Source organism: Thunnus albacares, chromosome 10, assembly GCF_914725855.1.
Source record: "Thunnus albacares chromosome 10, fThuAlb1.1, whole genome shotgun sequence".
Taxonomy (NCBI): domain Eukaryota; kingdom Metazoa; phylum Chordata; class Actinopteri; order Scombriformes; family Scombridae; genus Thunnus; species Thunnus albacares.
This window is the reverse complement of record NC_058115.1, coordinates 28,548,003-28,563,873: the sequence shown is the minus strand read 5'-3', so window position 1 is coordinate 28,563,873 and position 15,871 is coordinate 28,548,003. Positions and strand designations below refer to the sequence as shown.

Below are 15,871 nucleotides of genomic sequence, written 5' to 3'. Positions count from 1 at the left end.
TATGCAACTTTCAGGGAGGACGTTTACGTAACCTCACTGCTCTCACACATGCCGGTCGGAAATTGAACAAAGTGTTCCTTTAAACGGTTAAAAGGTTGTTTAGAGTAGCGGATAACATGGCTGCTTCTGCTTTTGTTTACAAACTGTTACCTCTGGTGAGAGGAAAGTGTTGCAGGAAGCCGGTTTGTCCCGCACGCACAACTGTCCGTGTGTTTTCGTGCACTGCAGGTCGTTCCCAGCTGCACCAGGTGAAGGGGAGCGGAGCTTTGACGGGGAAAGTGGACCGATTCGGTGGAGTGACAGTGAACCTGGCTGACCCCGGTTTACCGGCGGACATCAGCGAAAGTTCATTCAGCAGATTACTGAAAGGTTGGTTGACATAATGTCCGCTCTGTAAGAGACGGGAGTCCGATAGACTGTGCAGTTCAGTCCTCTCAGTGTGGAGAAAACATCACCATAAACAAGTCATTGACCCGCTTTACATTGACCATTAACCAGGACAGCTGTCTGTACTGTATATTTGCACAATAAAACTTTCCATATAAGGCAGTGCGACTTAAATCATGAACTTATTGCTTATTAAAGGTGCAGGTGCACACATGTGCAAGTGTTGCATACACTCTCTCTTTGTTTGACATCCCATTGTATCCCTTGTTGTAAAATGAGAATATTATGAAAAAAATAACAAAAATTTTACCTAAATTTTTAAGCCAGGTTTTAATCTTGGTGTAGTGCATCTGGAAGTGAATGTTTGATTAATATTTTGCTTTGAACCTTCACTCTGTAAAGTTGTTGGTCCAGGCGGAAATTTAGGAAAACCATGCATGACCCTAGACAGTAAAAAGACATGAATACACAAAACAAATTTCTCCTAAAATGTTTTGATGTGTTTAAAGGCGAGAGAGGAGTCAGGAGACAGGTCATCAATTCACTACTGAACTATAAGTACAAGCATATGTCTTTATCGATTCCACTTCACAGGAGAAAGATGTTCTCAGCAACCCTCTGCTCCATTTAAACCATACAGTTGAACTCTTTCCTACTAGGACATAAAAATGAGGCATTTAGTTCATTGCTCAAAGGCAAAATGATTAAATTCAATGAAGAGAGTGTTTCTGATTCACTTAGGGCTGCAACTAACAATTACTTTCCTTATCAATTACTCTAATGATTATTTTCTATGAAGTCTATGAAACAATATAAATTATTGAGAAAATGGCACTCAAAGTTCATCCAAGGCCACAGTGATGTCTTCTAATTTATTGTTTTGGCTGACTGACAGTGCAAAATGTAAAGATATTCAATTAACTGTTATATATGAAAAGGAAAAACAGCAAATTCTTACATGTGAGATGCTGGAAGAGTCGAATATTTTGCAGCTTTGCTTGAAAAATTACTGAAACAATTAGTCTATTATCAAAATAATTGCCAATTTATTTTCTGACGATCAACTAATCAACTAATCGACAAATCGTTGCAGCTCTTCACTGTCAGTATCAGTCCAGTTACTAATATCAACCACTTTTCTCTTGCTACATCTTTAATCTCGAGGCTACTTCCACCAAATTGTCTCTGTTGTTTGTCATCTTCTCCCTTATCTTGCTTAAATTCCCAGTCTTCTCTCCACAATCAGATTAAGCAGATATGTCATATTAAATGTTTAATTTTGTCTTGTTTTCCATATATTTCCTGTCTGTTTGTTTTAGTTTATTCTTTTAACAAAGGAAATGCATAAAGTACATCATTAAACAAACCTTGTGGATCCCTCTGACTTCTGTACTTCACAGATTCTTTGATCCAGTGGAAAGCAGAGGGGAAGGTCGCCGTGTGGCTTCGAGTTCCCATCTCATTGAGTCGCTGTGCCGCCGCTGCCTCTACACACGGCTTCACCTTCCACCACGCCAAAGATGACCAAGCTGTCTTGTCTCTCTGGTTGGGAGAAGGGGAAAGCAGACTGCCGGGCTTTGCAACTCACCAAATTGGAGTAGCAGGTAGAAATCACAGATGTAGTTGAGTTATACTGCATGTGCACAAACATTCATGGTTGCTTGTAGTTATTTCTCTCCGAGATCTGATGTACTAATCAAGGGAAGACACACAATAATATTTTGGCTTTTGTAGGTCCGTCAGCACTCATGTTATAACCATTTTTTAGTGTTTATTTAGGTCCTGGTAGTTGTTTCCTTGACAACAGAGTACAACAACAAAGTACTCTTTCTGGGGTTCAAATGAATAAAAACAGTATAATCAACAAATGCTTTCACTAACATACAGTATAAAATATTGTTACAGCATTAATCTCCACCTCTTTAAGGAAAATTTAGGAGGTGGAGATTTTTTATTTGGTAAAAATAACCGTGTACTCACCGTGCTAATTGCTGAGATCTGGGAACACAGGGACGTTGCTAAAAAAAGAAGTCTCACGGGGCAAGAAACACGAGCAGTGAGACAGTCTGACAAACAAAACCCAGATTAGACAAGCCTATTTGGAAAAGGAAAAAAGGCAAAGTCAGTTTTAAACATTCATTACAGATTACAGACTGACCTTCTGGTTCAATATTGACCTACAGTACTTGCCATAGGTGTTCAAATTTCCAATTTTCCTGTGCAATAAGGAATCATTACGGACACATTGGCTACGAGTCAGTTTTACATCCAAAGAAAGTGGTTTCAATAATCTGACTAAACAATTGGCTTGATAATGACCTGTCGGGTCATCTGACCGCTTGTGTCTCCCGCCCTGTCACATTTCTTTTTAGTGATGTCGCTGCCTTCCCCGATATCAGCAGTTGTGTTTATGAGTATATGTTAACATAATCAACAGAAATGACGGTCAAAACTACAAAAATATGTTGTAATAAAATGTAATTATACTATAAGACAAAATCACTATGACATCAACTATGATAAAATTACATCAAAACCAATATATGGTTTGCAAAATGTTAATGGAACATTGACCAGAAAACATAATGGAAAAATATCTTAATCCATTATCATATAAATATGTATATATATATATATATATATATGCATATATACTTTTGTGTTAATCTTTGTAAATGAATTTAAACCTGTAATTTTGTTTTTTCTGTTGTTGTTTTAGTTTGGGATTTTGGTCACTTAGGGGAAACCCAACAAACTGTAAACACAACACTGAGAAATTATCACCTTATATAGTCGATATAGTGAACATGTAAGCACACAGACACAGGGCAACATAAGCATTAATTTGCTGTTGTATTTCTGGCCACTTGATGAATATAAGTCCAATATTCACTCACCTTTTAGCTCTGGTTTTGGTCTGCAACAAGTCCTTAGGGAAATATTTGGGTCTTTAGTTGCTAAATGCTCCAGTGTGTTCACCAGTTAGTCACTCACATTGTCTGTAGTTTACAGTGATTTTATCAGACCTTTTTCACTGGAAACAGCTGCCTGCTGCTGGAAACAGAGCTGATGAGAGCAGTGACGGTGAACCAGACAGTAAAGTTGCGGACCGTGAACAATGAACTGAAAAACACTCAAAATAAATAAAGCTGCATAGTCTGATGATAATTCTCTGTTTGTCACTACAAGCAACCCCTTTCACATTATTCTCTACGTAGTCATTTCATCCATTGTTAATATAAAAATACTGATTAAAGCAGCTTTAACAAGAGATACAACATAGTTGCTTAGACCTATGTTTAAACTTTTTAGTGGCATCAAACACACTAATTTGGTTGCTGACTACAGGCATTTATTGAGCTTACCCTCTGCTGTAAAGACTTAAGACTGTGACTGGCAGAGCTGCGTCTCGTGTTTCATTACTGACCAAGCTGACCACAAGCTCCAGGGACTCACAAACCCAAATCGCTACTGATATGGAAAGCAAAGTTTTCATTACCCCAGCAGTGATGAAAACTGGCAACAAGCTGCGCCAGACAGAGCCTGCATTTATTTCTGAATATGAATGAATCCTTCAGGTTTTGGAAACTGTTACACTACAGAGACTGATATAAACTTGACAGAAGTTTTAGAGGTGTTTTTAGAAGAGGTGGATGTGTGTTATAAGAATAAAAGTCCATCCTGTTCCCACTTTTTTAAAATAGTGATAAAAATAAAATAAAACCTGGGGTAAACTTCCACTAGGTTATCATGCGAGAAAACGTCATCAGATTATTATCCTTTTTTAAAAACCAGATGTTGTTTGTCTGGTGGGCTGTTATGCATTTTTCAACTTTGGCCCATTTCACTTGCATAAATGGAAATTTACTCATCAGGATTGTGAATGTGGAGAGAACAGTAACAAAAGGAGGAGTTGCTGACAGTGTATGTGCTATGTCTCTGACTGTCCAGCAGAGGGCAGAGTGCCGTTTATACCTTTACCAAAGAGTGGATGCACTTGAAGCATGTCAGAACATGTCCAGAGCATCCTTCAGTATGTAATGGGGTCCAGAAACTCCCAATTTGTTGCCAGAGTGCCCCCTTCACAAACAATGATGAAACTAAGGTTAGGAATCTGAAATAGGCAGCTTGTTAGATCAACTGATACTTATGTGCCTGCTGTCCTTGGCTCTTTATTATTTTGACAAAGATGGTAACAAACACAGTTAGGCCACAAAGTAGCCTATTAGAGAGAAATCATCCATTAAATTAGTTGTCAAATATATGTCTGATGACCTGCAGATATCCTAAATATAATTTTAATCTCCACTGTATTCTAGTTTAGTTTAATTGCTATTTTAAGGAGAATCCAGATGTTTCACAGCTTCTTATTCTTGTAGTTTTGACCAATACACATATAACTGAGCATAACACTGTAAATACCACCATTAGAGACAAATGCTCTTATAAAAACAGATTTACAATGGTGTGCAGTGAGGAAAAGCTTTTAAACCAGCAAACCTGAACCCAAATGTCGAAAGCAGTCGTCTGGAGGTTGAAGTGACCTGCATTAACTGTTCAACACTGAGCATTAAAAGTTAACTTAATGGCATTTAAAACTATCTATCACATCACTAAGTAACATGTCTATTGCAACTGACAAGTTAAACAAAACAAGAAGTCATGTAGACTGTTATACTTTATTTAAAACAATTTCCAGCAGAGCAATTGTGTTCACAATCATTACCATGATAGGGATTATCATGTTAACCTATTTCATAAGGAAATAGATTGCGATTTGCTGGCCTTATTAAACTGACCAGGTATGAGCTATATAAATTCAGTTATTTGTAAATGTCATTATGTAAATTCATAGTTGCTTACAGTTACCTTTATTCAGTCACTCACTGCAGGTACCAGAACCCTTTTTAGTGCTACAGAAATCCTTGGTCTCGTGTCACCTTACGTACAAACGATTCCATTTAATTTCAATGAGATGTACAGATTTTAATTTTGGGTAAAAAGAGCAGTGGTGTTGGATCAGTACTCAGTTTCGATTTACTATGCTGAGTTGAGGTATTAGAATCAGTATAAGAAGAGAAAAAGTTGGATTGGTGCAACGCTACTATTTTACCTACAGCAATAAGGTCCAGGTTGTAAAATGCGGGACATTTCTTTTAATTTGCGGTAGGTAAGCAGAAGTTGAGAATCCTGTACAAGAAGGAGTGGCAATAATACAAGTAACAAGGTAACGTGTTAGATTCAGAGACTGTTCTTCGTTCAGAGAAGCTGGGCTAAACCCACCCATTAATGTCAACATCTGTCCTGCTGAATTGTCCTTGAGTATAATGCTGAAATCCCATCAGCTTTGCCTGACCTCTGAACTCTGTTTATGTCAGTAAAATATCACATACTATTATGAATGCTATTATTATATACATGGTATTCTGAGTCTGTCTGCACCTCAGATTAGCAAAGTATCTGAATTAATATCTCTACTCAGCTAAAGGTTGAGTAAGCTGCCCTTCACACAGTCTTAACAAGAAGAAGGTGAAGAAAATAAGAAAATACATTTTGGCCGATATATGCACAAATTAACATCATTATAGTGATTCAAAAGGAGTATTTCATGGTTTCATGCATCATATAGTGACTTATGGAGCCCTTAATAATTTTATTTTGGACTACATTCACTCTCCTCAATGCCGTCTCACCACCTTACAGTATGTGTAAATACTAAATCCACAGTTGTGTAACAGGTTTAATTCTGCACTATAACAAAACATGATTTAAAAGTCAGCTCAGTTGTTAAGTAGATGTTCTAATCAATTGATTTTCAATCAGATCAGATCACAATTCTAGATAACAACATTATAAGCTGGTCAGAACTGCAGAGTCAGAATCATTGTGGCCTCATAATAGACAATAGATATCACAAATTATTACTGTGAACCTAAAGTAGTAGTAGGAGAAGCATGTATGAAATATGAGGTGAGAGGAGACATTTAAGTCTTTTTGTTTGGTTTTTTTGTGGCTCTAATGCCAACTGTAATCCAAAGACGTTAGCAGTTGTTTATTACAAAACACACAGTTCCACTCTGATTATTGCTTCTGGGCTTTTGTCTCATAAGTCCTATTCCTTTTTTTCCCCTGCTCTTTTTGAGCATTTAGTTTCCTGGACTGAAGGCTACATAATGATAGCCTCCCTTAGCAGCAACCAGGCCTCCTCCTGTGAAACGCCATATGGCACAGGGATCGGGGATGACATCAATTTCCACTTGGAAGTCCAAGTCAGGCCCTTAAGACAACCCATCCCTCTTTACACATCTGTGACATTCATTTAAGGAGGCCCGTCCTGGTCGGTCAGACGTACTGTAGCACCGGAAAAGAAAGTAGCCCATTTTCCCTCCTCCTCCTACTCCTCCTGAGCTGTCAGCTGCAGCACATAGCTGCCTCTCTTAGTCACTACCTGCTGAAAAAAAAACCCTCAAACAGAATAGCAAAAAATGTTAAATCCTGAAATGGGATGTCCACATCATTTACAAGTACAGTTGAGTCACTCATACTCTGTTTAGACTCCGGAAAGTAAAGAATGTTGCCTTTTTCCCATAACATGTTTTATTTTAACCCCATCGTCCATATTTTTGGGAAAAGTAATATGTTTATCCATATTTATTTGAAATGTAGTGTTGACGTAAAGATTAAGACAGCTATTCGATAGATTCTCATCCAATAGTTCATACATTCATGGTCCCAGAGGATAAATCCCATTAACGTTGATAATTCTTTGCTTTTACAAATATGATTTAAAATTAAGTTCCATTGTTAAGTAGATGTTCTAATCTAGATAGATTGCCATGCAATAGTACAGACATATATGGTCCCCAGAAGATAAATCCTAATGACAATGATGATCCTCTCACTTGTCTGCTACCGTGATGTTGACATGTGTGGTTTTGGAGGAATTTTTTTCAACAACTATTGGATAGCTTGCCATGAAATTTGGTATAAACCTTCATGTCCCTCACAAAATTTAAATTTATCCAATACTTTGTTTTATGACCAAATTCTTGCAAAAGTAATGACATACAAATCAGCCTCAGCCATTCTTCAGTTCTAATTAGGAAATATAAGCATGCCAACATGGATGGTGAACATGGTAAAAAAAAAAAATGCCTAAGTGCATCCTCATAGAGCCATTTGCATGGCTGTTGACTCTTAGTCTTTTTTTGTAGCGTGGAGTTCACTCACACACTTGGCTGTCGTAACTGTCAAAAGAAAAGCAGTTTTCATTGACAAATTTTCAAGGTCACCCCTGCCATAGGCTCAAAGGGTGACTTGCTCAAGGTCTGCAGGACCAGTGGCAGGTCCCATGCTGCAGCACGCTTTACCCTGGGGGGGCATAACCTCCTGGTACCATGCAGAAACTGTGCCACCCAGTAATGCACACCGACAGGCCTGCCATCAATATGGCCATGGTTTAAAGATAAAGCTAGAGTTGAATGAGGCTCGGCAATGGATGCCAAACCTTCCCATCCAGCTGAGACAGGAGGTAAATCTTCACTGGGAGCTTCCAAGGATCTCCATCCAACAGACTAAAGAGTGTGGAGAACCACATCCTCGATGGCCGCTTTGGGGCCACTAGAAGGATGCTGTGATCCAACAGTCTCACCCTGTGAAGCATGGGCATTATCAGGGGGATTGGAGGGAATACATTTACCACTGGGGACTCCAATCTCCCCGTACTGACCTCTTCTGTCATACTGCCCCCCAACCATGAGGTGAGGCATCTGTTGTCACCATCTCTCGCCACATTTGGACTGAGTCGAGAGTAACACCATGCAGCAGAAATGTGCTGTCCCTCCACCGGCGGAGATGACTAAGGCACTTGTGAGTGACACTGACCTTGATCCACCTGTGTAGAAGATTATCCATGTGGAGGCTGTTGTACCACCTCGTCAGATGGTGTAGATGCAGCAACCTCAGGTGTGTCATTGCCAACAGCCTGATCCATGTCTGGATGGTCAAACTTGCCCCAAGGTGGTAAGACTGTAGTAGGCCCTGAATCTTCTCTACCAGCTTCACAGTCAAGTGTGCCGGCATTGACACTGAATCCAAAGACAAGGTGATGAAAGTGGTCTGCTGTGTTGGATGCAACAAGCTCTTCTCCTATTTACAGACATGCCCAGTGCCTTGATATGAGTGAGGACCTTGGATGTTGTTTGTTCTGCCTCCCAGTACAAGGGGGCGCAAACAAGTCTATGGAGGTGAACTACTCTTCTGTTGAGTAAAACCCATCGTTCTGTGTATGCGTGTGTACCACTGTGATAGCCTTTTTGTCCAGGAGTGTGGCTATCTCCAGAGACAAATACAGGGCCTTCATGGGGTCTGTGACCAAGTTCACTTTGACCCCTGAGGGTGGTGGGGACCAGCGTCAGAACTGCAACCTGTAACCCTGGGACAGGGTGCTGTGAAAATCTTCCCACATCTGGCCCAAGGCCCTCAGCATGTGCTTTGAGGGTTATTTTGGGGCCTGGGGGGGGGGGTGCTGATTATGCTCTTGTACCTGCTGGAGCCAGCAAGGTGGAGCATGCTCACCTCTGAGCTGACGCCAACTGCCTACAGCAACCTGGCTATGTTGTGAGGGCTGCAGCAGTGGGCATGGGTCCCCTGCGCCACATTTCCTGGAGCACTGAGCCAAGGGTCCCATGCCCCCATCCAGGCCATGCTCCCCTGTGTGGCCAGGGTCCTAGCATCTAGACCCTGCCATGGTGGCCAGATGCCCTTGGATATGCCCAGCAATGCTTCAGCTCCTCCAAAAAGGTTGGTGAGGGTGGAACTTCAAAGGATGGGGCTCCAGGAGTCCGTTGAAAGAAGGGGTTGCCCATAAGGTGAGTACCCGGTGCATCATCCGGTCCAACCTTAACCAGGGTTGCACAAAGCATCACTCACAATGGTTAGGGTCCCTCCCCCAGCTCAGTGCTCCTAGAGCTCCTGAGGGAAGTTTCTGAGCTGTTGAGTTTCTAACCTCTATACTTGCAGGCTCAGCCCCCTGAAATGACAATTCAGAGGAAGGATCCTCCCTGGGGCTAAATGCACTGTCGCAGGCTTGAAACTGAGAGTTTGAAGCCCTTGTTGATATTACATCGTCCCCATCCTCACCCAAATCCTAGCTAAAGACCAACTGTAGACGTCAAGCTAGCTGCCTGTCTGAAAAGTAACTTACCAAGCTAGGTTAGGAAAACCAGACAAGAGCTGTGGATTAACCACTGCACATGACTGGAACATCTAGCATTTGAAGGAATCAACCAGCACAACAAACTGTTGAAGACAGTTTGTGTAACTGGTGAGCCAGCCAGCACAAGTCAAGAGTGCTTGAAAACCTCCAGACAGGAAAGAAGGAGAGGTAGGATAGCTTGACAATCTCAGCCTAAGAGGATGAAAAATTGCACTCTTACAAAAGAGTCACAGGCAGGATGAAAAACACTGCACCTGCAAGCAAAATACAGAACTGAAAAACACCAATCTACAGAGCGATTTAACCTGCGAGGAACATCAGGCTCACAGCAAAAAGGTCAAAGAAGCTGGATGTAGGCTACCATGTGGTATTTATAGCTGGGACGCGCAGGTAGCCTACATGTCACATGTGACTTTATTTATACTGATCAGTGCAGAGCGCAAGGAGACATCCACTTTGTTTACTGCTGCTAGCAATCAGGAAGGAATGAAACAGAACTTTGAACCAAACTGCCAACAGGTCTCCCTTTGAAGTGTGCTCACAGTAACCACTCTACTGCGAAATGTGGAGTGATTTTATATTGGCAGTACAAGTGACAATATTTGATGATTGTATGATTTTTTTTTGTTGTTGTTGTACAGGTGCAGTTGTTGACGAGTCCAATGGAAAAGTTCTTGTCGTCCAAGACAAAAACAAGGTATTTTTTATTCTTCATAAAAAAACAGTGCTATCATGTTGAACATAATGTACATTTGCAATCCATTGCAATCACTGAAGAATCAGTTCTGTACTATTTTGGCCCCACATATTAGGATTGGGTGATATGATGAGGCGGCAGAGGTTTGTCAAACATCTACAAGATTTTGTCATACTATTTACACAGAGATATCTATTTACAATCTATACTATACAATCTTTCTACAATCTATATGTTGGTTTAATAAAAATAAGTCATTATAGTCATAATTCCCTGTTTCCCTCAGAAATCCAGAGGACACCTAGAACTACAACTCAAAGTTGTATTATCGTTACTTTAAACCAGGCCTGAACCTCTTGTTTTTTCCTATTCTCAAATGTAAAACTACACCATTGTCTCACCATTATTTAATTAATTTGAATTCTATAGTATTAATTTCACGATAGATTTTGATTAAATGTATAAATGGGAAAGCTATAAACACAGTGCAGAAATTACACAGTATACTGCATATGGATACAGTTAATGATTTGGTAGAATTACACATCTCATAAAAAGAAAAATAGCAATAGTTTGGCGTGTAGGAAGTAGTCTTGGCAGAAAGGTCACTAGCTCATGAAAGTGAGCCAAAAAGTTAATAATGGACACGGATCTCTCCATCGCCAGTGAAAACAAAAAAAAAGAAAAACCTATTAAAATGTCTGTGATTAGTTTGTTTATTTAGTGAGTTGCATCTTGCCTCTGTTTATTCAAACGTGGGTGGAAATCCAGTCACTGGCCCTCAGCTCCTCACACTTAACTTAGCTCCACACAACATTAGTTGACCTCAAGCAAACATGTTGTTTACATGGGCTGAATGCACTCAAACAACTTTGTGTGTGTGTGTCTGTCAGCTCTCACAGAGCTCGCTGTTGTGCTCAACTTGTTATGAGGTTGACTTACAACAGGCCTCTTTTAAAAACCTCTTGACACAGATCTGTTTGCATTCTCACTAGGCCAAAATGAGATTTCCACCGATTTTAAAAAGTAATTGCACAATGACACTGTAATTTGGAAACTAATTATGTTTTTAAAGGTACCAGCTCACACGATTTGACATAAATGAGGCAATAAGTAAAGACCCTTTCACACGTATTGTGCATTCTCTAAACTAAACTGAACTGTCCCAACTGTTCTGATGAAGGCTGAGGCTTCTGTCCTTAACACAAGTAATGTAAAGTAATTGTGACTATTTACACACCAATACCACTAAATATGCCAAAAATTAGAAGAATCATACATCAGAGTCCTCGCATTGAACGTAACACTTTTCTTCACACAGATTACCAGTATGGAGCTTATGTGCTGTCGAAATGCTGTAACTATAGTATTAGTTCCTTATTCACATATGAATCCTTAACAATAAACCACTGTCAGAGACTCTAAGAAAAGCATGCTAAGATTTTAACTGCCCATAGTACAAAATACCTGCAGAGGGTTCAAATGGTTGTTCATTAAGATGGGAACCACAGGGTGCTTGCGATGTGAGAACATTTCTCATTGAATGATATTTTCACAGGCAATTTATTGGAAGAAATGTATATACGACACCTCCCTATATCTGTGTAACTGAAGATAAAAGTAGCAGTACTGAAATGATAAGTGAATTTGTTGATTTGGCAATAAAAAAAATAATGCATTGGCTAAAATGTAGATATGTCATTTACAAGCAAAAAATGCCAAATATTCTCCAGTTCCAGCTTCTCAAATGTAAGAATTTGCTGTTTCTATTTTATATCATAAATTGAATATTAGATCGTTGATCTAACAAAACAATCGATTTGGAGAAATTTTGATAGGAATTATTGTGTTTTGATATTTTCTAGATAAAAACATATCAGATTTAACATATCACATTCTACAGATTAACTCAAAAAGGAAATAACCTTAGTTGTAGCATTGTATACCATGAAACACACAGTCTGAGCCTGTTCAACACATGCACAACAACATGAATCAATACGTCATAATTTTGGTGTCCAACAATCATACACTTAAATGTTTGGCAGGTCATAGGGCTGACAGAATTCAACTGTCTGCTGGAAAGAAAAGGAATATCTCTGCCTCAATAACACACCAGAGAGTATTAAGATATTGATGCCAGAGTTTGGTATAATGAACTGCAATTATTATACAGCATCACAGTTACTTAATATGCTCCAACACTATTATTTAAAAAATATTTTTTCTTATTCTCTGTTAGTGGTATCTAGACATGCAGATATCTGTCTGAGGTTACCACAGACAAAATTATATTCACTTGTATCATATTAAAGTTGAGGCAGGAATCTGAAAGGCTGGCATATTCAAATCCACAATTGGGGTACGAGAGGATTTTATGTGTCATTTGGGTGAACCAACCTTTTACCAGTAGCATTTTTCTCAAAAAACATTTACGTAATGTAGCACTTGATCATTTGAAATCATTTAAAGGGGACATATTATGTTTTTTTGTGATTTTCTGTTTCATACTGTTATGATGTTGGATGTTTTGAAGGCTTTTTTGCAATGTTACCTCTACTCCCACATCAAACTGACATCAGATCATTAACGTATGCCCACAAACGACTGTCCGTTGGTAACCTTTGTTTGTCTAAGGTTGTTCTATGTGTTGTCCACATTTCAGATCAGATTCGGGATCATGAGTGATGTCTTTGACAAGTTTCCACTTCAAGTAAAGAATGAGAAAAAGAAGTGAAATCCGACTACTACTATTTGTTTACATAGTGTCACAAGCCATCTGGCCAATCAAAATGAAAAACGGTCATCGGGAGGGGGTCTCAAAAAGACAGGGAATAAAATGGCCTGTTACAGACAGAGGCTGAACTGACAGGCTGCAAAAGAGCCAATATAAAATAAACAAAGAGTTTTTTGAGCTGTAAATCATGCAAGGATATAACAGTAAAGCCCTAGAATATAAACATAGACCTGAAAATGTGCATGATATGTCTCCTTTAAATCCCAATCTCAATCAGTGCCAGTAAATTTGTCAGTGGTTTTGCAACAGTCCCTCCAATTTTCAGAATCATTTTTCTTTAGTCTCTCGGCAAGTTCCAGTAGAAATACAGTAGACCGAGAGGGACCACATGGAAAGGGTTACTGTAAAATTTGGATCACATGACAAATACAGTTCACATAATAACTGACAGAATCTAAGTGGGCCTGTGAGCTGGCCTTTCATTGCACACGTGACATGTATCCCAGCCAGGGATCTTGAGAGCATGTAATGTATCTTGATGGCTTTTGTCCAGAAGCAGAGGGAAACAGTTAGTGGCCTGGAAGTGCGGGGAGTGTTTTATCTCTTCCTCTCCTCCTCCTCCTCCTCCTCCTCCTCCTCCTTCTCTTCCTCCTCCCCATCGAGCTGTTTACTGGAAATGGGCTTTATAACAGTCTGGCCTTTGGCAAGAGAGAGTCTCTGGCAGACCGAGCTAGTTCAGAGCTCACAAAGGGTTACGAACTTCCTAAAAAGAAACCAGGACATTCTCGTTCTGACATCAGTACAAAAGACAGCTGACAGACCTGCAGTGGACAGAAGGTGATTTCATCCATTGGGGGGCTGAATGATGTAATGGGTAATAGTGTTGAATTGAATCATTTGTCAGTGACATTTACACATCATTTCCCAGCAGATTTAGTGTGAACAACTTGTGTATGGCAGGCGTCCTTCCAGCAAGGCTTTGGGATTATTATTTTCACATTCAGACCTGACAGGTCCCGCAGGGATGAGATGTTTTAGTCAGAAAAACCACACTGATTACATTTATGCAAAATCTCTTTATTTTTTCCTACCAGCACATCTGAAACAGCTCCAAAAAATAAAGTATTTTGTTGACAATACATGAAAATAGATGCCGTAGTGCATTTGTGAGGAAAAATCTTAAGATGTAATAGCATTTTTGAAAACAAGCGCTGCATACAAAATTCTTTTAAGTAACTACAAAAATATATATATACAACACTGACATCATAATTTAACCAGCAGCATACTGTTATTAAATATCAAGGATAAGTGGTGAAAAAGTTTTGGAAGACACACACTTCACCGCATCAAACGTCCCAAGAGGCAATGAATATAAAACATAAAATGAAAGGATGCTCAAATCAGAGCATTAAACATCTCTCTGCCTGTATAATTATTAGTTCAGATACATAAAAAGATCGCTTTGAACATATTATCTACTGCTGACATTTTCTTTAAAAAAAAAACAAACAATACTGCCTTAGTGTAAGATATCACCACTGATTAAAAGAACTTGAAAGAAACAAGTGACTTTAAACACTTGCAGTGTATATGTTAATATTACTCTCAGGTACATTTACAGCAGTGCCAACCGTCACAACTGATGTTAAATTTTAACTTTTCTCTTAAATTTCAGACAAAGAATGCTTGGAAGTTCCCCGGTGGTTTGTCTGATCCAGGAGAAAATATTGGTGAGTGTCACGCTCAACAGAGCAAAAAACTAATACAGTACATCTAGCTAAATCCTTTGATTTAAGTATTATGCTTAAAAGTGATACATATACATTCATTTGAACTGTACAAAATAAGGTACATGATATATGCAAAAGACCTACTATCTGTTCCCCCTAATTCACCTTTTTTAACATTTAAAAAGCAGCTTTAATATTATATACATGACCCAACCCAAAAAAAGCAGCGTCAGATGTTTACAAAAAATATATGTATTTTCCCTTTTCCCCCACAACTAAAAAGCAGTCTGCAGTGATTCTGACAAGGGAACATAAATATATTCCTTGTGTCAGGATCTCTTGAATGCCTCCACATACATATGTATATATATATATATATTTTTATATATTTTTATGAATCTTTCCCAGGTGCTACTGCAGTTCGTGAAGTCTTTGAGGAGACCGGCGTTCATTCTGAGTTCAGATCTCTGCTCAGCATCCGACAGCAGCACAACCATCCCGGCGCCTTCGGCATGTCGGACATGTACATTATCTGCCGACTCAGCCCGCTCACCTATGACATCAACTTCTGCACTCAGGAGTGTCTACGCTGCGAGTGGCTGGACCTCGCCGAGCTGGCCAAAACCAACGAAACCACGCCCATCACCACTCGTATAGCCAGGCTTCTGCTTCACGGCCTGGAGCAGGGTTTCGATAAAATAGACCTCACTATGGAAGAGCTCCCTGCTGTCTACTCTGGGATGTTTTACCAGTTATACCACAGGCAGCTTCCTCTAACACTAAAATCTTAACAAGCCATGAACCTGACAGAGTATCATGGATAGCTATGCTGACATATGGCTGTCAGTTTTTCTCATATTTAAATTGTATTTATGACTGGAATTATGTTTTCAGTGTGTTTCACACACTAACTGTTACTGTTGAAGAAATATAATGCAATAGATGTACAAAAACATTCACTTTGTGGTTTTTAAAGCAGCCACTTTTAAAAACAGCCACTATACTACCTACAAGACCGCAGAGTTTTATACGGTTTATCTTTCCATGTTTATCTATCCGTGTTGGAAGTCCACAGCTGTCTGGCAGTAGTGGATGTGAGC

General features: G+C 39.4%; 1 protein-coding gene across 1 annotated transcript; it reads left to right on the top strand.

Moving 5' to 3' along the window:
• The first annotated feature begins 2 nt into the window (after positions 1 to 2).
• On the top strand, positions 3 to 15,726 carry nudt6 (nudix (nucleoside diphosphate linked moiety X)-type motif 6). The gene is made up of 5 exons (XM_044363036.1): positions 3 to 369; positions 1,788 to 1,991; positions 10,246 to 10,301; positions 14,717 to 14,771; positions 15,180 to 15,726. The coding sequence occupies exons 1-5, from the start codon at positions 117 to 119 to the stop codon at positions 15,560 to 15,562; spliced, it is 951 nt and encodes a 316-aa protein (XP_044218971.1). The 5' UTR covers positions 3 to 116; the 3' UTR covers positions 15,563 to 15,726.
• The last annotated feature ends 145 nt before the right edge of the window (positions 15,727 to 15,871 follow it).